This window comes from Armigeres subalbatus, chromosome 2, assembly GCF_024139115.2.
Source record: "Armigeres subalbatus isolate Guangzhou_Male chromosome 2, GZ_Asu_2, whole genome shotgun sequence".
Classification (NCBI taxonomy): Eukaryota; Metazoa; Arthropoda; class Insecta; order Diptera; family Culicidae; genus Armigeres; species Armigeres subalbatus.
The window spans coordinates 241,573,758-241,601,295 of NC_085140.1; the positions used below are offsets into that span (position 1 = coordinate 241,573,758).

At 39.9% G+C, this 27,538-nt stretch overlaps 2 protein-coding genes across 9 annotated transcripts in view; one reads left to right on the forward strand and one right to left on the reverse strand.

The window, feature by feature from the left end:
• Window positions 1-12,433, reverse strand: part of LOC134211989 (uncharacterized) — a 90,174-nt gene extending 77,741 nt beyond the window's left edge. Inside the window, exon 1 of the mRNA XM_062689438.1 lies at window positions 12,266-12,433. Coding sequence (XP_062545422.1) covers window positions 12,266-12,311 — 46 coding nt within the window. The 5' untranslated portion in view covers window positions 12,312-12,433. The remainder of the gene's footprint in view (window positions 1-12,265) is intronic.
• Window positions 1-27,538, forward strand: part of LOC134211986 (striatin-3) — an 81,934-nt gene that overhangs the window by 24,323 nt on the left and 30,073 nt on the right. For 7 of the 8 annotated variants that reach the window (XM_062689434.1, XM_062689429.1, XM_062689427.1 and 4 more), the window contains one exon: window positions 3,179-3,723. In XM_062689434.1, the coding sequence (XP_062545418.1) occupies window positions 3,358-3,723 (366 nt within the window). In that variant the 5' untranslated portion in view covers window positions 3,179-3,357. Of the gene's footprint in view, window positions 1-3,117; window positions 3,724-27,538 lie in introns of all 8 variants that reach the window. The other variant, XM_062689430.1, reaches the window with a different exon arrangement.

Here is a 27,538-nt window from a genome sequence, read left to right on the forward strand (position 1 = left end):
CAGATCTTCCAAATTAGTTCCCAAAGAAGGGTCAAAAACAACTTGATTGAGAATGTCTTCGAAGCTCCATGTAACCTGATCCTCAATTGGACTAGTGAGACCTAGACTAAAATTATGGGCACTCTTGAACTACTGAACAAGTTTTTGAGCCTTTTCCTCATTTGTATATAAAATTTTATTTCCCTCTTTAAGCGCTGGAATTGGCTTTTGAGGTTTTTTGAGAATTTTCGTTAATTTCCAAAAGGGTTTCGAACTGGGATCCAACTTCGAAACATTATTCTCAGAGTTTATATTTCTCAGAATAGCGAAACGTTTTAATTTCTTTTTGCAAATCTCGCCAAATAACTTTCAACGAGGGATCGCGAGTTCTTTGGTATTGCCTTTGCCTCACATTTTTAAGACGGATCAGTAGCTGAAGATCGTCGTTAATAATAATGGAGTTGAATTTATTTGTTTATTTGTATATTTCCATCAACAGGCTTATTTTGCCACAATGATGTATACTTAAATACTAGAACGTTAGCCAATCAAAAATTACAATGAAATACAAAGCATGTGAAGATAACCTGGATGAAACATAATAGATTACCAAACATGTATAGACAATATTTACACTAATGTTGAATTTTAGTACAGAAAAACAGAAGATATTGCGTTTCGTTTATTAAACACTGCTGCGATGTGGTCGCCAAGTGGTTTTTCTGTAGTTAATAAATTCTCGACAACGAATTCCGTTCGGCCAATTGCAAACGTTCATAGCAGCATCGCGATAGTTCTCATCGACATCCATTCTGAAAGAGATATAGTCCAACGAAGAAATATTTTTCCAACCAGGAACTAAACATTTTACAGATCGCACTTCTTTCACTCCTATAGCTTTTGAAACCATCTCAGCTATCTCATGTTCAGTAACTTCATTTGCAACATTCGATATGAATAGTCACAATGACAAGTTGTCGTTGTGTTCCTCTGGTGCTTGGTATTCATGTTTTTGAGTAGATGATAGTGGAATTGGGCTCCATTTTGAAAAATTAGAATTCGACGAACTGCTCGTTACCCGGTGAGAGGTAGGAGCAAAATTTGTTCGTTGAATGTGGTGGGTATGAATTGCTCGACCGGCAAATGATTGCGGATTTTGAGCGTTTGAAATATGTTTACCCGGCGAATCTGGAATCCTATTGGAATTTCCCGTCATCCATTTTGCACGGGAAGTCAAAACTTTTTTGCGTGAAGGGCATTCCCAGAAATCGGATTTATGATTGCCCCCACAATTGGCACATTTAAATTTATTGGAATCTACTCTCACAGGACAGGCGTCCTTTGCGTGAGAGGCTCCACCACAAATCATGTATTTAGCATCCATGTGGCAATGTTTAGTTCCGTGACCCCACTTTTGGCACTTACGGCACTGTGTGGGGTTTTGGAAATTTTCCCCAGTCCTGCGGAAATGTTCCCATGTAACACGGACATGGGACATAATACAGGCCTTTTCCAAACTTTTCATATTATTTAGTTAACTTTTGTTAAAGTGAGCTATATAAAATTCTCGAGAAATACCCCTCTGGGAAGTACCAGAGCGAAGTATCATCTCAATTACTTGGACTGGTAAAAATCCAAGTAAATCAGAAATCTCAATTTTAATCTCATTCAGTGATTTGTCATAACTGGAGAGATCTTTCAGACGACTTTGAACAATCGCTCAGTTTTGTCGTCGTATGTGAAGAATTTATGGCGCTTCTCAGTTAAATACTGAAGAAGACGTTTGCGATCGTCAAAGGATCCCGGCAAAACGCGGCAGTCATCCTTCCTGGCAATCTGAAATGAAACCTTGATCCCCTGAAGGTTACTCAAGATTTCATTCCGAAAGCCAGAAAACTCGGCAACAGATACCACAATTGGCGGAATCCTTTGTTTTTTCGCATGAATCGAATCACTCGGGCTAGAGGTAGATTCAATTTGCTCAATTTCGTCATTAATCAAATCGAACTGATTGCTCATTTCGAAGAATTATTTCCAATGTTAGAGTTAAAAGGAACATCTGAAGTCTCCAGCTTCCTTCTATTTTTTCCGCGCTTTGGCAGGACGGTCTTGAAACCTTGTTTCTTAGAAGGAAGTGGAGAATTCAGAGACTTCCCCTTCCTCTTGTTTTTATTAATGCTCATTTCTGAGCGTGGAGACGTGACCCTCTAAGAGGTTTTTTCCTAGAACGGTGTCCCTGCAGGATTACCACCGCTTGTCGGAATTTTACTTCCGCAAACGGGTCCAACGTAAAACGAAGGCACGGGTCCTTGCAAAGATCGTAACGGGATCAAATAGCGCTGAGAAGCACTGTTGAAAAAAATAGCTTCGGGTAGTATTAAAAACTTCCTTCAGCAAAGAGAGAAAATAGAACCGCACAGCACGAAAGCACGATGCGGTCTGTTTTACGTACACTTCATGTTCGAGAAGGCAAAACCAGCCATCCACTATCTATTACGAGAATTACTTGGGGACCTATTCCGTTATGCCAATGAAATTATTCAACAAAATATACTCAGAGCAATTACCGTTTTGATTTTAGTTATATGTAACTACTCATCACAATTGAAAGTCTAGGTAACATGGGTTTTCCACTTACCCCATCCCACTGGGTTGAGTGTAAAAACAACTCCTAATTTTTTAATCTTTTTCAATAAATTTCAAGCAACCAAAATGGTATGAATTACCACTCAGTTCGTGCAAAATTGACTGTTTTTGATAGCCCACTTTGATTGAATGCATTTTGATCATTTAAACTGGTTTTACACAAATTCAAACATGCACTGATTTTTCCTTTTCCACTTCCCCCAGTGTACCTTATGTAGAATAATATCCAGTTCAAATTATTAAAACAAATAGTTCGATATTTTGTATGTGAAGTATGTTGAATTTCAGGAATTTGAAGATCCATTCATCAGGATATACTATTCGGTACTCAGAAAACTACAAGCACTGTGTCACATATTTCGAACCATGCTTAAACCACCTGCAGTTAGAAGGTGGCCCTCGGTTCTAACAAAGGTACGATGCATCATCGATTGAGCGCAAGGCAACCTGACAGACACTTACCCAACTTTTTATTGTACCGTATCTCTATAGAATTGAAACAGTGTTGTAAAACTGCCATGCCATAGCTTATTTTTCCCATTTGCCCATCTAGTGCTAGTGTAAATCGATTGTATTCGTTGGCTGAAGACTCCCAATAAACAAGAAGAAAAACAAAACGAAGTTAGTTAAAAGGATAATCGCGCGAACGACGACGGTTCGATTCGTGTGACGCAAGAAGTTCCCCGCCCGTCATCCATTTCGTGCCGGTTTGTGATCAATGGTGGACATGTCATGAGAATTAACAGAATCGACGAAAGAATGGATGAAAATTCGGCACTGAACCACCAGAATGGTGGCAGTGGTCAGCTGGTTGGAATCGGTGTTGGCGGAGCCGGTTCGGGTATCCAGGCGGGAGGTAGCGCCGGTGGTCTTGGCGGCATGGCCAACAACAACAACAACAATTCCATGGGCGGCGGCATGAACAACAACAAACCGGGCGGCATGGGAGGAAACGGCGGCAATGGCCAGGACGACCAGAACAACAAGGCCTCGCCGACGCAGTACTCGATTCCGGGCATACTGCACTTCATCCAGCACGAGTGGGCTCGGTTCGAGCTGGAGCGGTCTCAGTGGGACGTTGATCGTGCCGAACTACAGGTGAGTGTTGAACTTTTTTATTGTCTCATTGATTTCGGCGATAGTTTGGAAAGGGCACACGACAACAAGGGTGGAAAGGGTGCAACTTGTATAATAGTTTAAATTGAGTAATAAGAAAAGGCGAATGTGATATTGTTGGGTGTTTCTTTCACATTAAAATTTCCAAGACCGTCCGTAGATATTCTAGATGTCCTGCACCACCTCAAACGCGAAAGAGTCTCAACGAGGCTCCCATAATCTAATCTTTATTTTTACGGCACGATTTATAAATGGAAAATTCATCCGACTTGCTAATCAACCTAAATACCGTGCCAACATCATTATTTTATCTAACCAACATAAAGTCTGTTTTAGGGTTATGACGTTATTAGAGGACTCAAACTTCTTGTCCATTCTCAGGAGCAAAGGATTTTTCCTTTCGTTTTTTTTTTCATCGATGAATCGCTATATTAGCTAGCCTCCAAACAACTAACTAATAATTAAAAACGTATTGAGTTGGTGTGATGGTGCATTTTAAAATTGCTTTTGTTGAAGTTGTTCTGAATACCACAAAAAAGAAAATCGTTATGTCAAAACTCAATATCTTGCTATTACACGTTGCTGGTTCAAGGTCACTCTGCGCGTGCTTATTACAAAACTAGCACGAGTAGCATCAGCAGCATCGCAATCATTTACAGACTGACCGATGCTTGCCACACCAGATAATATTCGAGTCAATGACTTGTCAAACCTAGCTGGTCTGGTGTGGCCAGTGCCAGTGTACCGTTTTCTGCTTTTGTGGTGTTGCCTTTTGGCTCTTCATCTGCCGCAACAGCACTCAGTAGTAGTTTTGCCTTCGCGGTATTTTCGCCGCTTGTTTGTTCTCTCGATCGCTGACTCCGTCGTTGGTCGTGAAAATTAGCGTCATATTTGAAAATAGCTCATAATTGAAATTTACACCTTTTTAAAAACTTTAGAATTTTAATGTTGGAAATAAATATAAATAGGTTGATTGTAACGTACGTCCAAGAAAAAATGAAGATGACAAAGAAATAGGCATAAGTATCCTTACCCTTAAACTTTTAAACAAGTGATCTAAAATGATCCTTCGATCAAAGTACGCATGTTTCTAGCCGTAGTTGATCGGATTTTCCGGATAGTTCCGACACAGGAAGCGCTGAGCTAGTTGGTCCTCTGGCCGGCTAACGATCTGGTGGACCATTTCTTTTATGTCGGGGCACGTAATGGCAATCTGTCGTTGACGAAACCTAAACAACAAAGATGATAGCGGGGTAAAAAGGGTCAGCACTGCCAGAAGCACCAAATTCAGGGACGCACCACCAGTTTTAGCTGCAGCGTTTTATACGACCCGAACGTTTCCGGGTCTATTATGATTCTAAAGTACACATAACGGGAAATACTACAACCTTCTTGAATGACTGCTGTTAGCTTAGCAGCTTGATAGTTTAATATTTGCTGACGGACGTTTGCATACAATTCCGGTTTCTTGGACAAGCTGCGCTCCAAGCAAGTCAATTGTCTCTACGCAATGAATCGTTTTTCAGGAAATTCGACACAGTCAAACATCCACAACAAGCCTGCTTGAACGGCTGTTTTTTTAGAAAATCGCGTACACTACGATCTTTGTCGGCTCCAACTTACCGAGCCAAAGCTAGGCCCACGCTTTCGGTCATACAGAAATTCTTTACAGCATTATGCAGTTGTTGATCAGACAACCGGAGGCAAATGTTCTTTGGACAAGCCGGTAAAACAATAGTTTTTGCCGCAACTGGTTCGCAATACTTCTTCAGAGTCAACAACAGTTCAGCATTGTCAGCGCTGATCACGATACGAGGTCCTGCGTTAAGATAACTGTCCACAGGAAGGCCTTTGAGGTGTTCTAACCTATGGAATTCTATGTGTTCTACCTATGAGAATCTCTTTCTGTTTGTGGGATATTTGTAGAGATACAAGGGTTGTCTTCGCTGTAAACGTCAAGTGAGCGGAGAATAATTGCCCAGAAATGCCAATGTGTTGGGCGACGAACATTTTCCGTGTGTTACGGTCAGTATCCGGAAGAGCACCGGACGCGGCGGCTGGCGATTGGTATTCACCGCGTGATGAATACACCACTTCTTCTTCTTCTTCATTAGCATTACATCCCCCACTGGGACATTGCCGCCTCGCAGCTTAGTGTTCATTAAGCACTTCCACAGTTATTAACTATGAAGTGGAGTCGAGAGAATTTCCAATTCGAAAATAGTCTATACCGGCACCGGGAATCGAACCCAGCCACCCTCAGCATGGTCTTGCTTTGTAGCCGTGCATCCTACCGCTAGGCTAAGGAGGGCCCCAAGACACCATTGTATTATTTATTTATTTATTCAGACTAAGGCCGAAGTGGCCTGTGCGGTATATAAGAGTCTTCTCCATTCGGCTCGGTCCATGGCTACACGTCGCCAACCACGCAGTCTACGGAGGGTCCGCAAGTCATCTTCCACCTGATCGATCCACCTTGCCCGCTGCGCACCTCGCCTTCTTGTGCCCGTCGGATCGTTGTCGAGAACCATTTTCACCGAGTTATTGTCCGACATTCTGGCTACGTGCCCGGCCCACAGCAGTAGTCCGATTTTCGCGGTGTGAACGATGGATGGTTCTCCCAACAGCTGATGCAACTCGTGGTTCATTCGCCTCCTCCACGTACCGTCCGCCATCTGCACCCCACCATAGATGGTACGCAACACTTTCCTTTCGAAAACTCCGAGTGCGCGTTGGTCCTCCACGAGCATCGTCCAGGTCTCGTGTCCGTAGAGGACTACCGGTCTAATGAGCGTTTTGTAGATTGTCAGTTTGGTACGGCGGCGAACTCTATTCGAGACCATTGTATGTCCCTTAATTCGTGCATGAAAATATAATAGTTCCAATTTCCGAGAACCAATTTCCAGATCTAATGAGTGTCGGAAGTGTATTTTCCTATACATTTTGACTGAAATCCCCATACAAACTTCAAATCAAATGCGCCAGCTTATGCAACAAGCGATTGAGCTGAAATTTTGAGAGATTGATTTTCTCACCAAAAGACACAATCCTGGGGGGTGCCCCGTGGGACGTGGGACTCGACAACTTTTTTTTTTTCTCCCCATACTAAGCTGGGCCAGTTTAATGGTCAATGTTTTACTGGTGAAATAAAAAAAGTTTTAACTTTCGAGATATCATGTATGAAAGTCTTAAATTCCGCTATCTTTCACATAGGCAGGGAATGTAAAATAACAACATTGTCCTCTCTTGTAAATGTTGGGACAAACTCAACTCGCAATAAGCGTTTGTCCCAAACTGCAACAGAATAGGACAATGATCGCCTGCCGCGCATTTTGAGAAGTAGATGGTTTTCGATGATGTTTTTAGTTAAATAAGTATCAGTTATCAATGTTTAGACATAAATTTAACCACCTGGTGACATGATTTTTGTTTTACTTCTGAAATATACAGTTTGAAAAGTTCACAACAATTACCTCTCCATGTTTGTTGCGAATAAAATGGAACGCAACATTGTCTTTATCCTCTGCAGATGAGGACAAAGAGTTATCGCTATTCTCTTTTGTTGCTTGTTTTTTGCATTTTTTTTAGCGAAAATTACATTCCTTGCACATTAGGGTGGGTCAAATTAGTATGAAAAAAACAATTATCCAATTTTTTCGATGGGCCGCCCTCTTGTTTGGTTCTATTTGATGCCCTGATGCTCTGGACAAAGTTTCAGCCAAATCGGTCAACGTTTGGGCGGTGCTAAACTCGTTGGAAGTTTATATGCAAAAATGTATGCAGAAACATCCAAAAACAGTGATTTGCAGTTAGATAACACAATTTACGATGAAGAACTATGATACTCATTCAGATATTGAAGAATTTAATACAGAATGTTACGCTGAAAACCGCGAAAAGATTAGTGTTTTTTCCGGCGAAATTATTAACATTTTTCTGCAGTGTGGTTCGAACAAATTTCGTTTCTTTTACCTTTGAAAAGAAATAAATTCACTCATACAACACTCCAGTAAAATGCTAATATCTTTGCTCAATGAACTCTGATCTTCTCGCGGTTTTCAGCATAACATCCTGTATTTAATTTTACAAGAACTGAATGAGTATCATAGTTCTTCATCGTAAATTGTACTGTCCATCTGCAAATCACTTTTTTCGATGTTTCTGCATACATTTTTCCATATAAACTTTCAACGAGTTTAGCACCGCCCAAACGTTGACCGATTTGGCTGAAATTTTGGCCAGAGCATCAGGGCATCAAATAGAACCGAATAAGAGGGCTGCCCATCAAAAAATTTGAAAAAGTGTTTTTTGAGCCACCTTATTGCACATATGACATCTCCAAATATGTGTTTTACATGAGACATCCTCAATGAACTCATCGGGTTCTCTTCAGTGTAAAACTGTCGATTCCTGTGCATCATATACGATGAATTGAAATCACACCTTCGATTTTATATAATTTACTCTTTTCCAGGGCAACATATTGTATTTGATGGGGAGAATAGTCCCATACTTTTTTAAAAATCGATTCAACAGGCAAATTCTGACCCAACGAATACTTACTATTCCAAAATCAAACTCCGCGGTATCCTGAGGTTGTCGCTGAGTCGGTAGCACCTCGTTAAATAAAGTACTATATCAACACTGTCTTTATTTCCCCTTCATAGTAAGGCACAGATGTATTAATGTGCGGTAAAATGTATTAATCCACACAATTTGGTATACTGGGTTATAGCGAGAATAGAAGAATCAGGGTTTCTATATTTGTATCACGTGCGTTTTCGTGACCAGCAACGATTGTAAGCGGATTATGGTTCTCTTCCATCCTTCTGTCATTCTGATTTGCTTCCGAATCCTGCAAGCTTTTATTTGGCACTCAATTCATTAAGACAATATTCCATATTATTTATTTAGTACAAAAGCCGCCGGGGACGGCGCTTCGGACTGCATCCCCAAAACGTACTCGTTCACTTTTTGTTTCTGAACCTATTTTCTAATGTTGAGCAAGGAAGTGATTCCACACACTGCACTCGGTTTACCTTCGCAGACGCGTTCGTTCGCAAACAACATCGTCCGTCCTCGGTATCGGTTCAGTGCGTCAGCGAATTTTAATGGCAGCTGCTCCGATGATGGCGAGGAGCATCGCCACAACCTACACCAGCTGGAGCTTGGATTGGAGGCAGCCCAAATTGTGAAGATACTGTTTTACGATACGTTTAGTTATCTACACATTTTACAAACACTCGCTTTTTTTTGTCTGTGAGCATCTTTCTACCTCTCTCTTTCGTTCTTCAGCTGGATCTACCATTCGGTGCCGCCAACATTGGACAGTCAGTGGTGGTGTTATCGATGCTACATGAACCAAATCGTAACCAGTTTTGTACGATTTTTTATGTACGCTTGCTTTCATTCATGCTTGCTGATGCAGAGGATCGCTTCGGCGAACAGAATTTCATTCCGTAATACTCTAGTAGCTATACTCTACAATGTACCGGTGGAATGAAGTGTCGGACCCGAAGGTAGTTCAAGTGCAATTACGGTAGACGGCACTTGTACAGAGATTGATGCGGTTTGCTCTCAAGGCGCGGTCGTTTTCGATTGTGGCTTTTGGCTGAAGCGGTTACATTCGAGGTGTGCCCATAAAGAATGCAAGGTCGAACATTATTTCGTTATGGATGTTTTTATTACAGGCGTGATATTAACCCTTTGTCTTGTTTTTGCTTTTGGGTAGCATTAAAGCATAGACTGGATTTTCTTTATATACCCAGCACTAAAATTATGTCTTGATAGAAAGTTTGTTTGTTTGATAGTCTCGAGCGCTGTTGGGTGTTACGTTGGTTTACGGTTTTGTAACCCGAGCTCAGTAAAAAGTAATCCGACATTCTTGTTGGCGGACTGTGATGTTTGATTGACACAATGATTATTTGCTAGATTTTTATGTCAAGCCGAGGAGAGTTAAAAAAACTTTACAGGTCGAACTGGGAAACAAACCCAGCAAGGTTATGCTTAGTAACCAGGCCTCTCATCAGTTAGCTACAGAAGGGTTCAATATCAAATAGAAAGCCCATTATTATTATTGAAGTTTATTCCTCCTATCGAACAGTAATTATCGTCAGTGATATACTCGCAGACGTTTAGAAACTATACACCCACTCACATATCGTTCGCGTGCATGAGTGAGTATTGTTCAGTACCAGTACCAGGCATCCTAGACTAGATGTATGTAAGAATGAAATTGATTAAACACTAGTGCACCTGCAAGACAGTACTAAGATTGACGTCCGGGTCTTCAAAAAGATGATAGAGCATGTTACATACCAAGACCAACTGAGCTGGTTGGGTTCCATCTATTGCGTAACGTTGCAAAATTTCTTAATAAACAGTTAACACATTTCGCCTTTTGTATTAACATTCCTTTACCCAAATGGAGCGTAACGCAGCTCATCTCGTAATTTATAGCCGGCTCCTACCAAGTGTTTCGTTTCATTACAGCCGAAAGGCCAACATCTCCACCCCACAAACGACGCAGACGACAACGTAACGTCATGACCGTGATATTGAAATTCGGATTCGTCATGATAGGAATGGTACGGCGCGTGATTGCCCATTGAGAAGATCTGCTCCCCCTCACTGTGCTGGTCTGGCACTGCTATGGGCTGTCTGTACGTGTTCGTTAGTGAGAACGAGAACGAGTACAAATTTAGCCGAGTGGCGCAGAAGTTCGCCTCGTTAGAATTTATATTGCGTTCCTTTGCACTCTGTTTTTATTTTTTTTTGTCGCACCTCGAACTCTGGTACCCGCTGATGGATGGTGGTTAAAAATAACAGTTTCGTTTAGGAAGCGGCGTCCATCCGGTTAGTCACTTCGAGTAGTTTACGTGGGTGTAGAAAATGAAAAACAGAGGGAAATGTTTTACCACCCAACCATAAGTGGTTAGCTGTGCGATGTTATAGTGGAAATTTGGGATTGTTTATCTTCCTTTCATTATGCAATATCATTTGAAATCATTTTATTTATAAAGTAAAAGACTTGAAATAGCTATTTTGTTGTTATTTTTGGCGGACATCCACCTTGGTCAACAAGCAGCTGATTAGATGATCAATGTCAGGATAGTCCACGATGTGGGGATCTTCGTAATGTTACGAATCAGAGTTGATCAAAAGTAGGGGAAGTGCGCCGGTTCTGGCCACCTTAGTGCCTAATTTGGCCAACCCTGAAAAATACACAATTTTCCAAAATAATCGGTCAGTTAAAAGCAGCGTAGAAGTGTGAAAGATATATCTCTTGTTGGAACTAATAAAATCCTCGTTAATTGCTTCATTTTTGGAGCTATTCACAAAATTGGCCCTATAAAATTATGGGTGGAATGTGGTACGGTTGTGTGTGTTTTTGTGTTTTTTATGGTAATTTTCCTAAATATAAAAATATTTGTCATTGAAAATGAGTGATTGATAACCAAAACATTTCTTAAGCAACAATAGAATCTCATAATTTGATTTTCACTTTTAATGAATTTTTGCGTCTCTGATTTTTTCTGAGAGAAATCTGTGCTGTTATACGCTAGACTACGAACAAGCTTTCGACCGTCTCAATCACGAGAATATGTGGGGCGCCCTGAGACGCAAGGGAGGTCCTGAGAATATCATCGGCCTCATCGAGGCACAGTACGAGGCCTACTCGTGTAGAGTGCTGTACAATGGGGTCTTGTCCGACCCTATTAGGGTCGTAGCTGGTGTGAGGCAAGGATGTATTCTATCACCGTTACTGTTCCTCATCGTAATCGATGAGATTCTGGTAGGTGCGATTGACCGTGAACCAAACCGCGGGCTGCTATGCTGCCGCTAACCGCAAGTCAGACTTATCTGTATATGGACGCCATATTCAGATAAGTCTGACTTGCGGTTAGCGGCAGTATGGTAGTCTATAACCATGGAGCACCTAAACGACCTCGAATTGGCTGATGACGTTGCACTCGTCGCTCAACGGCACTCATCAACGTGAACAAAACCAAATCGTTGCATGTAAACACGGTGACCCCTTCCAGTTTCACAGTAGCCGGGCAATCAAAGGAGAATGTTGAAAGCTTCCAATATTTTGGTAGCCAAATGGCGTCAGACGGCGGTACCAAGGTCGACATAGGCCCAAGGATAAAGAAAGCAAGGACTGCCTTTTCGAGTTTAAGAAATATCTGAAAAAACAGGCAGATAAGTAAACGCACCAAAATACGAATTTTCAACCCTAACGTGAAATCTGTGCTGTTATACGCTAGTCGGCCCTTTGCACCACCAGAGATGTACAGGACCCATAAGTAAATAAGTAAGTGACAGACCGGGAATTCTCGTTACAGGCTTCGTCCTAAATACTACAAAATTAACTTGTTACTGAACTGATGCAGCTAACCACTCGATGCAAAAGGGAATTTTGATTTTCCTTGCATGTGGTAACCATACAATGGATCATCGAAAAACCGCATGTATCTTCATGTTTCTTCAAACAGACTTCACAAATTTGCACCCTACTTACTGCTTGTAACGTCCTTTTGTTTGAGTTCTGGCCAGGTACGGATCATATGTTCCGAACTCCTGCAAATCTAGCACAACCGACTGACTTCTTCGCAACTGAACTCTTGTTCAGAACTATGAAGAAACTGTTCACTTTCCCACGCTTATACCGAACCCAATCCAAGTTGTGGCTACATGTCCACCAATACTTGTAGGAGCATTGGATTATTTAGATGGTTGGTTAATCGTGTCGCTTCAAGGTGGTCGCACAATTAGGGTAAAGGATGTATTTTGGACCACCCTTACTTACTTTACTTATGGATCCTGTACACCTCCGGTGGTGCAAAGGGCCGACTTGAAAGATCTCCATCCTGAGCGATGTCCAGCTATTGCTTTAACTTGTTGCCAGGTTAGATTTCGGTCGACTTCTTTAATTTCTTTATTAAGGCTTCGCCGCCATGAACCTTTGGGTCTTCCTCTGCTGTGATGTCCCGCTGGGTTCCAGTCTAATGCTTGTTTACAGATTTCGTTTCCGCCCCTACGTAGAGTGTGGCCAACTCAGTCCCGCTTCCGATCCCGAATTTTTGTTGCTATCGGCCTCTGGTGAGAACGACGATGGAGCTCGTTGCTTGAGATCCAGTTGTAAGGCAACCAGGCCCGAATTATATACCGCAGGCATCTGTTGATGAACACCTGCAGCCGTTGAGTGTTCTCCACTGATACACACCATGTTATGCTAGCGTATAACAGCACAGATTTTACGTTAGAGTTGAGAATTCGTATTTTGGTGCGTTAACTTATCTGTCTGTTTTCCAGATATTTCTTAAACTCGCAAAGACAGCCCTTGCTTTCTTGATCCGTGCGCCTATGTCGATCTTGGTACCGCCGTCTGACGCCATTTGACTACCAAGATATTAGAAGCTTTCAACATTCTCCACGTTGATGACTAAACCTGCCGAAGAGGAGCGCTCAGCAAGGTCGTTGAGCTTACTCTGCATATCAGAGCGCCGTTGCGCGAGGAGTGCAACGTCATCAGCCAATTCGAAGTCGTTTTGGTGCTCCATGGTTATAGGCTGCCATAACAGCTCGCGGTTTGGTTCTCGGTCAATCGCATCTACCAGAATCTCGTCGATTACGATGAGGAACAGTAACGGTGATAGAATACATCCTTGCCTCACACCAGCTACGACCCGGATAGGGTCGGACAATACCCCATTGCGCAGCACTCTACACGTAAAGGCCTCGTACTGTGCCTCGATGAGGCCAATGATTTTCTCAGGAACCCCCTTGCGTCTCAGGGCGCCCCATATATTCTCGTGATTGAGACGGTCGAAAGCTTTTTCGTAGTCAATGAATACCAAGTAAAGGGACTCTTGGAATTCGTTGACCTGCTCCAGAATGATACGGAGCGTGGCAATATGGTCCACACAGGATCTTACACACTTAATTTTTTTTACCGGGATCTCAGCAAAATGTTGAACTTTTACCGAGATTCGCACAGCCGTGCCCCAGCAAACATATTTTTTGCCGAGATTCCTGTCAAAGTTGCTGAAAATCAGCAAATAATTTGCCGAAAATTAGCTAACAAACGACATTTTTGCCGGAATAACAGTTTTTCATTTTGCTGGCGCACGGCTGTGCGTATTTTTGCCGAGCTGCAGAAATAAAAACTAAGTGTGTACGGCACGGAATCCGGCCTGCTGCCGAACCACTCTCACATGGGGCTCTTATTTTGGACCACCAAGAGGAATTTGCACTCAGTGGTCCAAAATATGAGCCGTCGAACTGGTGGTCCAATTTACCTCCCTTACCCTACTCCATTGTAATCCCGAAACTAATAAACGTCTCCAAGTGCTGAGCGATGCTCGGCGCAGAAGCGTTTCGCATCTTCGTCAGTAAAATTTTTATTTACTTCTAGGGTTACCAATAGCGTCCTGACTACTTCAGGTGGGCTTCTCTGTAGTCAGTCCTGCTGCCGCTTCAAATATTCCAAGTTAAAAAAAAACACGCAACTGTCGTGTACATACACTAAACTGCTGATAAACAGCGGCCAAACTACGGCTCTCTGCGAAGCTTTGGAAGATGCTAAAACAACGTTTCGCGAAGTAATGAGTTGATCCCTGCATTAAAATTCACAAAAATAAAAGTAAACAAAAACTGTTTGCGAGCAGCTAGCTGCGGTTTTGAAATACGGCCGATTTCTTGCCTTGCCCCGTCAGGAATTAGACTGCTCCGCATGCTGTTACCTCGGCTGTGGCCCTATTTTGACATTGTTCTCCGAATATTCGCTTGTTTCGCTTTCTGTTTACAATTCATTTTTACTATCCACGAGTAGCGACATTTTCTTTGCAGGCTTGATTAACGAATTTAGCTGATACCTGCCTCAGCGCCCAACGGGTCCCTTCCTTTCAAATACGAAAGTCTGTGGTCCACGGCTGCTCTTCTTTGGCCCGCCAAAAGCACAGTATTGGTCCTTCAGAGCGTAGACCCTTCTGACGCTTCTTTCGAACTGTCCCCAGAATGCCTCTCGCTTATTTTACAAGCGTCCTTCTCAGCGGCGAGTTGAGCATCCAACATCTTCTGGTCGTACTCTACTGGCCCTTCGGCTGTATCTCTCGTTCTTGCCTCAGCGGTTCCTCCTTCCACGATCTCTGCCTGGCGTTTAGTTTCTTCCTCGCCCCACCCGCCTTGCAAAGGCCTTCTCCTTGGTGACTTGTTCCTCTTCCGTTTGCTTCTTTGTCGGATCTGCGTCGAAAATATACATTTGACGGTGCCAATCGGCTTTTCTAACCTCCTCAGTTGCGACGCGTATGCGAATTGTGAATTTCTCGCCAAAACAAATTAATTATGCTCTCAGGTGGATCGCATTTTTAAAAAGTTTAGAAACTTCTTAGTTAGATAGCTCAACAAGCACGCAGAGAAACATAGATCATCTCAATTCGAAGAAAAAGTACAAACACAATCATCTTTTGAATATCTTAGCTGTTTTCAGGTTAGATTTTGAAGTAAAATTATAGCCTTTCACTACCAATTTGTTATACGATAAAGGCGAAATTATCAACTATCGAATTAGAATTAACGTCGTGTGTATGTTCTGGTATGATGGAGTTGTAATGAAGCAAAATAGTTGAAATAATACAAAATAGTTTAGAATACAAAAACCGATCTGATCATTTTCAACGATTCATCGATCATTTTCAAAAGCACTAGTTAATGCACTAGCGGTGTTGGTGCCTTTCTCGTGCAAAAAAATAGTGTATTGTCCATAACTTCTGATCCCATTGTCCGATCTAGCCAATCTCCAATAGCAAACAATGGGACTGGATTCCCAATAGAATGGAACGAGTGATTCGGACAATGCTAAGTTCCCAAAAGTGTGTCTACAAAATTTGTACACATACACACATACATACATCACCTCAGTTCGTCAAGCTGAGTCGATTGGTATATAATACTATGGGTCTCCGGACCTCCTATCAAAAGTTCGTTTTTGGAGTGATCAGCTTTTCGGTACAAGTTTGTTGTACGAGAAAGGCAAAAATAGACCAAAACTTTCCATCGAAAATGCACCTTGTTGTGAACGAAAGAGATAATGTTAGGTACCAAACGTGTGTTTCACTTTTCGTGTACATCTAATACATCTTGAAAATAGTGAAAATAATTGTGGTTCTACGGAATTCGTTTTCCAAACAAATTACGGTGAAATTTTCTTTAGGAATAAAAATGAAAACAAGTTCTTTAACATAAAGACACAACTAAATTAACGCAAATCAATTGAAAACACGTTGATTTTTCATGATATTTATGCTTCCTATTGAGTGCACTTTCCTGCTCCTACGCATTGCTTTTCATAGGGCCCACCGTTCGCGCCAGGCGTAAAAGATACCAGTAAATGTGCAAGTGAGTGAGGGAGTGTAAGACTATTTAAAAACTATAAACATGCACGCTTTGCATCGTGGCGTCGAACGGTGCAAATGCAATGAAGCTGCACACAATAACAACACTCGTCTGCTGAACCCATAGCGCACCTAGCCTAGCACATACTCCGTAGTTCGTACGGTGCGGCAGTGGCTCGCATACCCCCAGCCAGTTGCACTCCCAACGACGGTGTAGTGTTAGATGATGCATTTATGGTGTGTACGTACATACGTGTGCTCGTAGCCGTTACACAGCTGATCCGATGGATGCTTTCACTTATGCAGACTCTACTGTTCGTGCGGCTTTCGTCCGCCTTGTTAGGTGGAATTTATTATGTAAATTAATGCGCTCCGGTGCATATTGGCCGCGTCAGTCACAGCCGAGCCGCCTGGCGGCCGTCACCAGCAACGCGCCGTTCTCTACGGAGCCCAGCGTTGCACATCACTCAGCGCCGTCAAGCAGCAACGTCAGCGTACCCCGTCCGTCGTCGTCGTGACCATAGAGCTGTTGTTGAACATGAATTAATTAGCACGATGCATAACAGTTCCTTGAAAAACAAATCATAAATAAAACAATGTGTCCCTTGGTTTCATTAATTAAAGCCAAAGCGGTTTGTCTTTTTCTACTCAACGGGCTTGCTATTGAATCGTGTTCAACAACGCCCCCCAACGGTAGTCGAACTAATTGGACGGATTTGTGATTGTGCTCATCTCACAGCTGTGCAGTAACCAACACGAAATGAGCGAAAACAAAGCGAGAATCACCATTTTTCTGTGGAGGCTTCCTATCCGATTCTGTTTTTCGCACTTGTATACAAGTTTGATAAATTTGTTATCATGGCTTGTTATGTTTCGGAACAGTTTTTGCCTCTCTTTATCGTTGTTCGTTATGTATTGAGAGCGATTTCTGCAAACTCTGGTAATCACATATGCTGAAGTCGTAGTCAACGCTAGATGTTCGCTCAGATTTTTCATTGTGAGAACGAACGAAACTTCTTGAAAAAATATCAGCAGTAAACCCTTTCAAGGACACAGGTTATGGTCATATTTCTTGGAACTTTTTCCAAATGGACCTAATTGATTTTGAAGAAATTGCACGCCGAAAAAAACTAATAAATCAATATCGATAATCCGTGATATCGATAATTGTAATTATTGTTCATTTTGGGTGGCAAATACCCGGAAAATAGAAAATTAACTTATAATTGGAAATTGAACTTATAAATGCCACAATCCACGTAAAAAATGCACAAAATCGAGCTCAGCGTATAATTAACTGTATATTATTTTCAAATATTTAGCTCCATTGATGATGCATTCATCACCTTCAAAATTATATTCCATTCGTTACATTTGTGACACATATTATGTCGCATAGAAAATGTCGCGGTAGCTCCTGAAATTTTTTTCTGTCATGCTATAATAATTTGTGTTACATGACCGTCACACATGCAACACACGACCATCAACAGATTTACAGTTCAAGACAGTACATTTTAATGCACTGATCATCGCCGCTAGGTGGATTATTCTGGGTTTTTGATAAAGTAATGCTGTCAGATACATAGTGTTCTCAAAAAATGCATTGCGTAGCAGGAATTCGCCTTTTAATATTTCTAGACCAATATTTGAAAATGGCGTAACTGCCAAAATTTATTCCTTCTGATTCTTTGTCAACATATTATATAGCTATATATGTGGACAAAGAATCCGAAGGAATAAATTTTGGCTGTTACGACCTTTTCAAATGTTGGTCTAGATTTGTTCGTGTACGTTTGTAAAATCGTGTACGCAAATCAGTACCGAATTGTGAGATTTTTATTAGGGTTCATAATACTCACGATATCTCAGGAGCACAGAATGCTCACTTATGAAAATTTTCGGCGAGAAATCGTTTTTCGGGAAAGGGAAGCAGTCTGAAGACTGAAAATCATTTTTTGCTCATTTCTATTGCCACATTCTTCTTCTTCTTATTATTGGCATTACATTCCCCACTGGGACATTTTCGCCTCGCTGCTTAGTGTTCATTCAGCACTTCCACAGTTAGGGTAAAGTGCCCAATAGTGGACCCCCAATCAATAGTGGACCCTCCAGCCATTTTTGCATTATTACAGCACAATGTAAACATTTTGCTATGAAATTACATCGGGAGAACCTACTTACAGTTCTATGATTTGATTACATGCATTCAGGCCTGGTAGCGGGTCACTTTTTTCGGGTCGGTCACTAAAAAGTCTCTTTTTTCGACCTCAAGTCACTAAAGTCACTTTTTCTCGGAAAAAGTCACTATTTTTAACTATTTTGAAACTTTTGACTATGTTCCGTGAGCATCGTCGTGAAATGAGAAAAAAATGTTGAAAAAATTGAAACTTTATCCGTCGAAAGATGCTTTATTCAAGACTGACTTGAAATGACCACTTAGTACTTTTTGACCTGAACGCTGTTCGGAACTTCTTCGTGATTTCAGATTCGCTGTGAATCTCGGTGTTGTCATTAGTTTTTCAACAGCGATTAATTGAAGAGGTTTTGTGTTTATGATTGAGGATATAGTAATGAAAGCAGGATGGGCACAGCGGATTGAGGATCTAAATATATTCACAAAGCCAATAGCTGACTCGGCTAAACCTCTTTTAAAAACTGTTAAACTCTACACTTTATTAATTGATAAAGTGTAGAGTTTAACAGTTTTTAAAAGAGGTTTTAAACTGTTGAATATTCAGATTGATCTTTTTAATTGTCTCTCGACATCCGCTTAGATAAATATTTAAGAATTTTTCAAAATATATTCTGATTTAAACATTTGAAACTGCATAAACTTTGGATATTCCATTGAGGAAAATCGGTAATTTATTGGTTGGTAGTTCGAACTGAGTCTGAAAGTCCTGAAAACAATCTTTAGGTTTTGAAATAATTCTTGGGTTTCAGATTTATAAACTATGTGAGTCGAATTAAATCTATGTCTAAAAATTAATGATATAAATTTCTGTAATAAAAAGTGCTATTTTTGAACACAAGCGAAGATTTTCTGAATAAGTCTGAATAATAAACATTATTGCACATTATTCTGTATGACTTGCCTCAAAGTTGTGCTTTTCCAGAAGTGGAGGAAGTGCTAAATTTTAAAAAAATATTTAAAAAAATCAAATAAAACAAACTTTACTTGATGTTTTCATCGGATTTGCTGAATAATGTTTTGGCAATTCATTTTTTTTTTGGAATTTATTGCCCATTCAAATTGAAATTTTCGACCAAAAGATATTAGGGGGAGACATAATTTTTGAAAATTATTTGTTTCAGCCTTATTAACCTTAAATAAAAGTCCATTTCTGTCACTGCAAATGAAATTAAAAGTCACTATTTGGTCACTTTTTCTGCAGATAAAAGTCACTATTTGGTCCTTTTTTTCGCCATTGTTGGTCACTAAAGTCACTATTTTGAGCAGCTTTGATCGCTACCAGCCCTGATGCATTGGAAATGCTATTGGGCATTTTACCCAAGTTAAAATTTGACAGTTCGATGGTTATTTTCCCATCGTGGTTAAAATTTTACCCCGAAGCCGACCCATTTGAGTTTTGACAGATTGATAGTTATTTGGAACAAAATAGATTTGGCGCCAATTTTCTCGTGAAGAAAGTTTAACTATCGAACTGTCAAATCTAACCATGCTCCGGAGCAGGGCTATTTTTAACCACAGAGAAATAACCATCGAACTGTCAAACTTTAACTAAAAGTTAATCGAATCGCTGGAATGGTTCACAGCTTGGAAGAAAAATCTTGGCATTTCAACAGATGATCATTCAGTGGGATATTGCATGGAATTTTCAAGAAAAGCATCGGAATTATCACGGAGAGTTCTTTGGAGTATTTCAAGGATATCAATTGGGGAATTTTACGAAATTTCCACGCAAAACTTATTGGAATGTAGAATTGACGGAATTTCGACTCGCAATTTTTCCAAATTCTGAAAATTCTTCGGTTTTCCTAATTTTGAACCGGCGTTGAGAATGATAGGTCAGATGCGTGACAGATTTTATCAGTGGCGCGCCGATACAAAAGTGTCATGCGATGGTGGCGCACACCTCTAGGAGGAATTGAATTCAACAGTAATTAAATTAATTGGCTTTGAGATTTGATTTCAGAAGTTATGGACAGAGGATTAAATTTGATTTCTTTTCAATTTGATTTTCGTTTTGTTAGATTTTGTTCAGTTTGATTTTATTATGTTTGAAATACGAACTTTGTTGTAATATTTACATGGAAATAGACCTAAATATTGCAATCTAAAATGACCAAATACATATTGTATGACATATTAAGGGATGCTATTCGAACGTGCCTAGTATTTAGCATTTGATTTTTCGCGATACACGGATGTGATGCACACAAACAATGACTTTCCAAACCTATATACTAAGGCAGAGGTTCCCAAACTGTGGGTCGCGACCCCCAGGGGGGTCATGGGCTGTTCAGCGGTGGGTCGCGAAAGGCAAATCTTAATTCATATTTTTGTTACTATTTTGTTCCACAAATCTATTCCATATTTTGAATTAGGATCTTACTAATGATTGGATTATTAAAGAACAACAAACCTGACGAGGTCAAGGGCTTTTTTTTTATACGATATTTGGGCAAGTAGAAAGTCCTATACAATCCAAATGTAAGCCCCGAACCCAATCCAAATCCAATTCGAATCCAAACTAAATCAAATCAAAATCTTATTTAAAATCCAATCCAATTATAATTCAAATCCAACCCAAATCTAATTCAAATCCAATCCAAATCCAATCCTAATCAAATCGAAATCCAATTCAAATCTAATCTGAATAAAAAAATTTAAATCCAATCCAAATCCAACCCAAATTCAACTCAAATTCCATCCAAATCCAATCCACATCCAATCCAAAAAATTGACGAATTTTTGACAAATACAATGATGGGATATAAAGCAATTTATTATAATTTGTCCAATCTAACGCGAACACATTTCAACTCAACTCAACTCACAAAATCAATGCATTTGGTACCTGGTGGGTCGCAAGCAATATAGGATTCTGCTAGGTAGGTCGCATATCCGAAAGCTTGGGAACCTCTGTACTAAGGCACAATCAAAGTTCTTTGGTCCTACTAGCGGCGTCTGCTGCATGTGGTACAACTTTACACGTTTTCCGCAGCGCACAAACGCGGATCCTAGTCATTACTCATTTCACTTCCAGATCCATAAATGTAACGGGGTGAACACTGCAAATCAAGAATTGTCGTGTCACATTCGGAAAATCGCCATTAATCTTGGCAAAAATTTATTTTTTCCAATTTTAGTGCTTTTTTGCAATCAATTATCCACAACGATTGTAATCAATAAAAATTGTTCAACATATGTATAGAAAATTTGAAAAAAAAAACATTATAGATTGTCGTAGTATCACGCTCGAACAAAAACTTAGTACAGGTGATTGGTCAAATTTTAATAAGCATCATAAATATCCTACGCCAAGAACATCAAATGAAGTAAAAGAGAAACTCAATAACTTTTTGTGGCGTAATCCAATACAAATACCGTTGTTGCAATAATCGCACCAACAAGTAGCAATGTGCCCACTGCTAATATCCATCGTCTGCCGGCGACGACTGGTTTCGTTCTGTTGTTGGCTGCTAAATCGATTGGATCGTGGTTATGGCACCGTATGAAGGAGCAACTCCCTGCAGACGGGTAGACAATAAATAGGTCTTCTATTCCCCGGTCACTTGCACTTGCCGGGGGGGCCAGTGCTAATGTTTTATACAGCTGATTTGCAATATTGTTTTAAATTTATTCACTTTTGATAGGGTTGAACCCTTCTTTACGCATGTAAAACAATAATCTGTATGTATTATATCTTATCCAAACTGTATCATTGGGTTGACTGAAAATCAAAACCAAATAACTCTCCCAACTGTGATCCACAAAGAAATCAATCAAAAATGTGTTCAATTTAGGAATTTGCGATAAGACCGCGAAATGAATATTCGTTTGCTACTGAAAAATTTCCATTCAAAATTCAGATCCATCAATCACTGATTTACTATTGATGTTTACTAATGATTACACCATCGTTCTTAGCAAAGCGAAAGAGTTTGAGTTTCGTCGGCTGCAGTTACGTATGAGCAATTTTCCATAACTGTACCTTCATGTGTCTATACTATCGAGGCATTGTCTTTCTACACGGGTATATGCTGTAAAAACTGATGCTAAAGGCAATCACCGGTCCCCATTACTCTCAATTTGGGAAAGAAATTCAAAAAGATAATTACATTTAGCCCTGCATCAATCGATAAATCGATATACTGATTCATTTGTAATAAATAATGAAGACGACACATATCTACATACGAAAGAGTAGTCTACACTGAGACAGAGTTTTGATTATTTTCTCTATTACTGGACATAAGAGTATCATCGTGTTGGCCGCTAGCCGTATGATATACGCATGCAAAAACAGTAGGTAACTGGCTTAGAAACCTCCTAGTTCATAACTGTAGTGTTCGCTGTGAGGCAATGCAATGCCCCTGTGAGAGATGTAATTAGAACAACGAAGCGAGACAGATTTCAAATACAGCCGACTGTTTTAATAACAATACCCAAGTCAATTCGAAACATCTTCAGGCAAGATCTATCCTATAATTAATTGACCAGTGACCGCTTCCCTCTATCATCTGATATTGTGTAAAGCAATACATACCGCATTTCAATATCAAAGATTATGAAACACGGGAAAGAAACAACACTTCTGCAATTGTGTTCGTTCTACGCCGACAAGGTCGTTATGGGTAGGTCGTTCGGAGGATGTAATCGCTAGGTTCAATTCAAAAACAAAAGCGACAATGATAGGAGATTGATTCGATCGGGGTTCCCTCCACTCAGGAAGGAAAAAAACAAAGGTGAGAGAAAATGAATGCATCATAATTTGTATCAATTTGTTAGCCCCATTGCCTTCATTCGTATGCATAGCTTTGCTGGAAAGCTCATCGGGAGAAACCGGCTGCTGCGCGGCGTGTGGATATATTTATGTCTTCATGTGTTATCTCCACTTATAGAGCGATGTGAACTGACTGTTTCACACATTAACACTGTTTCGCTGTGCGTCCTTCGTTTGCTAATGAAGTCGGGGGTGGCTTGTTGCAGATTAGATTACAATCGTGCCGTTTCCACTGTTGTGCCCGTGAGTTAGGGTGTTCCGATATGTGTCACATGCATGAAGGTCGTTTCGTAAATGATAAGATTCGACAACACAAACATACGCATACGATAAAGTAGATAGGCACATTCCTATCTAAACATATTGGATCAGTAACCCTCTAAGATCTATCTTCTTCTTCTTCTTCATATTGGCATTACATCCCCACACTGGGACAGAGCCGCCTCGCAGCTTAATGTTCACTTAAGTACTTCCACAGTTATTAACTGCGAGGTTCTAAGCCAAATTACCATTTTTGCATTCGTATATCATGAGGCTAACACGATGATACTTTTATGCCCAGGGGAGTCGAGACAATTTCTAATCCGAAAATTGCCTAGACCGGCACCGGGCCCAGCCACCCTCAGGATGGTGTTGCTTTGTAGCCGCGCGTCTTACCGCACGGCTAAGGAGGAATTTCTAAGATCTATACAGTTCCAAATAAGGAATTTCTTATTTCATGAATGGAAGGGACACAATAAGTCAGTGGTTCCCAACATTTTTGGGGTCGCGACCTTCTTTACAATTAGCCAAGTTAGCCAAGCCAAGTAAGCCACCCCTGAATATGTCATGCTGGAATCAAGAAAAAGCATATTTTCCCTATATCTTATCATTATAATGTTAAATTCTTCAGCAGAGCGATTTCTGTGTTCCAAATTTTCCAGAAACACTATAATGAAAAAAAAAGTCTTTGGAATTCAGCGATGAGCCTTTTATTTCTAAAAGCTTCTTCATAAAATCCTGCACTCTCTTTGACATTCAATTCCAGGTGCTCTAAATCTCTGGAGGAAGAAGAATAATAGAACTGTATGATTTTTTTTGAAAACGTGAATTTTTCCCTTTTATGGAAATCAAAACATCTATTCGGCGTTCAGAAATTTCTGAAATACAGGCTTTTTTTAGGTCAGTCGCTAAAAATTTTTTTTTCGAGATCAAGTTTCGTTAAAAGTCACTATTTTCAACTATTTTGATCAAAACCTTTCGTTAGGTAGTTCGTCTCAGAATGGAAACAAATATCTAATAAAAATGTGAAGCGTTATGTACGAATCATCACAATTCACATTTTGGAATGATGGAGCTAGGATAAAATAACGCTTAAGATCACTCCTGGCGGAATCCAAGTTTCAAAGCGCTCGCGTTTTCGAGGGCACACCACTCGATGAGGAAACGGTGCACAACTGTCATTTTTGTTGATTTAGCTTTGCTGCCTCGCAGCATGCTTGAAAAAATAAAAATGACAGTTGTACGTTGCTTCCGTATCGAGTGGTGGTGTGCCCCCGAAAACGCGAGCACTTTGAAACTTGGATTCCTTCAGGAGTGACCTTAAAGCTTATTGGCCCGAAAGTTGCTCTTAACTTCTTCCTTGCTTCAAATTTTCACTGAAACTTGACCAGCATTCTATCATGGTGTCCCTATTAGCTTTTCAATAGTGTTTAATTTGAGGATTTTTATGTCATTTTTCATGAATCTGTATATTGGTATGCAAGGTGGGTAAAGGAAATCGAGAATCTGAATAAATTTGCAAACATTACTGTAATTTCTCAATTTCAAAGAGAGTTGTTTGATTCGCGATGATTCCTATAGAAACACGAAGGATGAAAGGCATGTATCATTTTAACCAATTTTTATTCTATGACAGGGCATGAAAGTGTGCAACATCTGCTTTATCATTGTGTTTGTTACCGCTTTCGTGGGTTGAACGAATGCAGGTCGGACTCGATTATCCGGAATATGTATCGACTTTCTTTTCACTCCGGATAATCGAATCACTAGCAAAAAAAATCAAATCTGCAATTAAATATGATAAACTCTAGATCAACATTTGAAAAGGGCGTAACAGCCAAAATTTATTCCTTCTGATACTTTGTCTACATATATAGCTTTATATGTAGACGAGGAATCAGAAGGAATAAATTTTGGCTGTTACGCCCTTTTCAAATATTGGTGTAGAACTTATGTTTTGTTTTATTCACAGTGGTGTAGTCAGAAATTATCCAGAAAACAACCCTGATTAATCCACCTAACGGTATCGGTGACTTTCTGGTGTATTATGGAAAAATAGTATTTTTATCATAACTTTTGAGTCCATAGTCCGGCCCAACAAATTTTTAATATGAAATGATAAGACACTGATAAGATTCCCATTCGAATGTAACTTGTTGGTTGAAAATAGGTGCCAAAAATAGCTAGACTCTTTACGCGCTTTTTGTACAAAATATAGTATTTTGACCATTTTGACAACTAGTCGCCCCGATTCTATCATTGGATCGCTGCAGGCAATGTTCCATTTACGCTTCCACTCTAACGGCGACAAAATCGCATTCGCCAAGCGATAGAATACCGTCGTTATTGTTCGGTCTCGTGTGTTTGGGGGAACCTTAATAGGATTGTCCATTAAATGCACCCATGGTATGCAAGATGGGTAAAGGAAATCGAGAATCTGAATAAATTCGCAAGCAGTAATGTACTTTCTATAGAAACACGAAGGATGAACGGCATGCTACAAAAATCTCACCAATTTGTATTCTATGACAGGGCACGGAAGTGTGCAATATCTGCTTTAATATTGTGTTTATTACCGCTTTCGTGGATTAAACGAATATGACTGTTTTATCGAATAGTTATTGTTCTTTGCTTAGGGTAAGGGTACCAAAAATGGAAGTATTAGTAGGGTATCCAATCATGGTTTGAACTAGTGAAAAGCGTATCATGGTATGAACCATTTTGAAATCATTAGAAATTACCATCTCATTGGCAGGAAATGAACCTAAAACAGTATGAATGGCATATTTAGGTATACTGGAAGTGATAGAGTTTATTTAAACATTCGTACATATTGTTTAAGTAATAAAATAGAGCGATTTAAAAAAGTCCTGAATTTGCGCTAAATCCCCCCCACCAGTGGCATAATTTCAAAAAGCTCGTAAAGGACGCATTTTATGACACAGAAGTGAGATCAATACATCAAAAGAACACTATTTTTATCTGTAATCGATTGACATCATCATACAATTGAGAAACAGTTTTAAATAGTTAAAATAGTAACATTTATACAAGGTAAAACTGATCATGGTTTGAACTAAATTCGTACCATGGTTTGAACTTGTAAATGCAGTCATGTTCTGCCGCTGCCCGCTAGGAGCGCTGCATGCGCCTAGCTGGAGAATTTTGTTTACATTTCCAATATGAAAAAATCGCAATTTTCATATCGATAATTTAGAAGATTTTCATACGTTTCGAGTTACTAATCTAATGCGAGAAGATAAATAGTATAACAAATTTGCTTTTCTATAGATTTCCTCAGCGTTTCATGCATGTGATTAGTATTATATATAGGAGCTGTTGCAGTAGTTCAAACCATGGTACGAATTTAGTTCAAACCATGAACAGTGTAGTTCAAACCATGGTACGAATCAAAGTTATGTAATTATTAAGTTTTTTCAATGAAACTAAGCATAAATATGGGCACCCAGGATGTTTTAGAAAGATAATGAACTAAGCTTCCATATAAACTAGAAATCGCAGTTGTAACATGTCCCTTTAATGAAATAAATAAACTTTGTTTTGACGGCTCATCTGAAACCCGCCATTTGGTTCAAACCATGATTGGATACCCTAGATCCACTGAAGAAAATATTGTTTAAAGATCGATAATTATGCGAAATTTACAGCTTTAATATCTTAGCAAACAGATAAACTAATAAATTTGCTGACAAAAATTAGGTTAATGTTTTTTAACATCAACAACTACCAAATATTGCTGTGACTGAGTACACTGTTCCTTTAGTGTTGGTTAAAATTAATTTGCTATTCATTGATTTCTTATCAGACTCGCCACTATTGGTACAGTTGCACCACTATAGATGCAAGGGCGTATTTTTTTAAGGAAGATAATTGTTTTCAATAGTTTTTCAAGCAAAATCATAGGATAAGTTGCATTTAACAGGATTATTAAAGCACGACGCATCAACTGAAACCATCGTACCTAAAGTGTATAATTATGAAAAATCTCATTAAAACAACCCCACTACCTCCATTATTGATGCTACCTCCACTAAGGGTACGGTTACCCTACGGGCTGCCCAACGTACGGCCCGCGGGCCGGATGCAGCCCGAAAAACATTAGCCAATTTTTCATATAGTAATTCTTAACCGATTGTCTCGCAA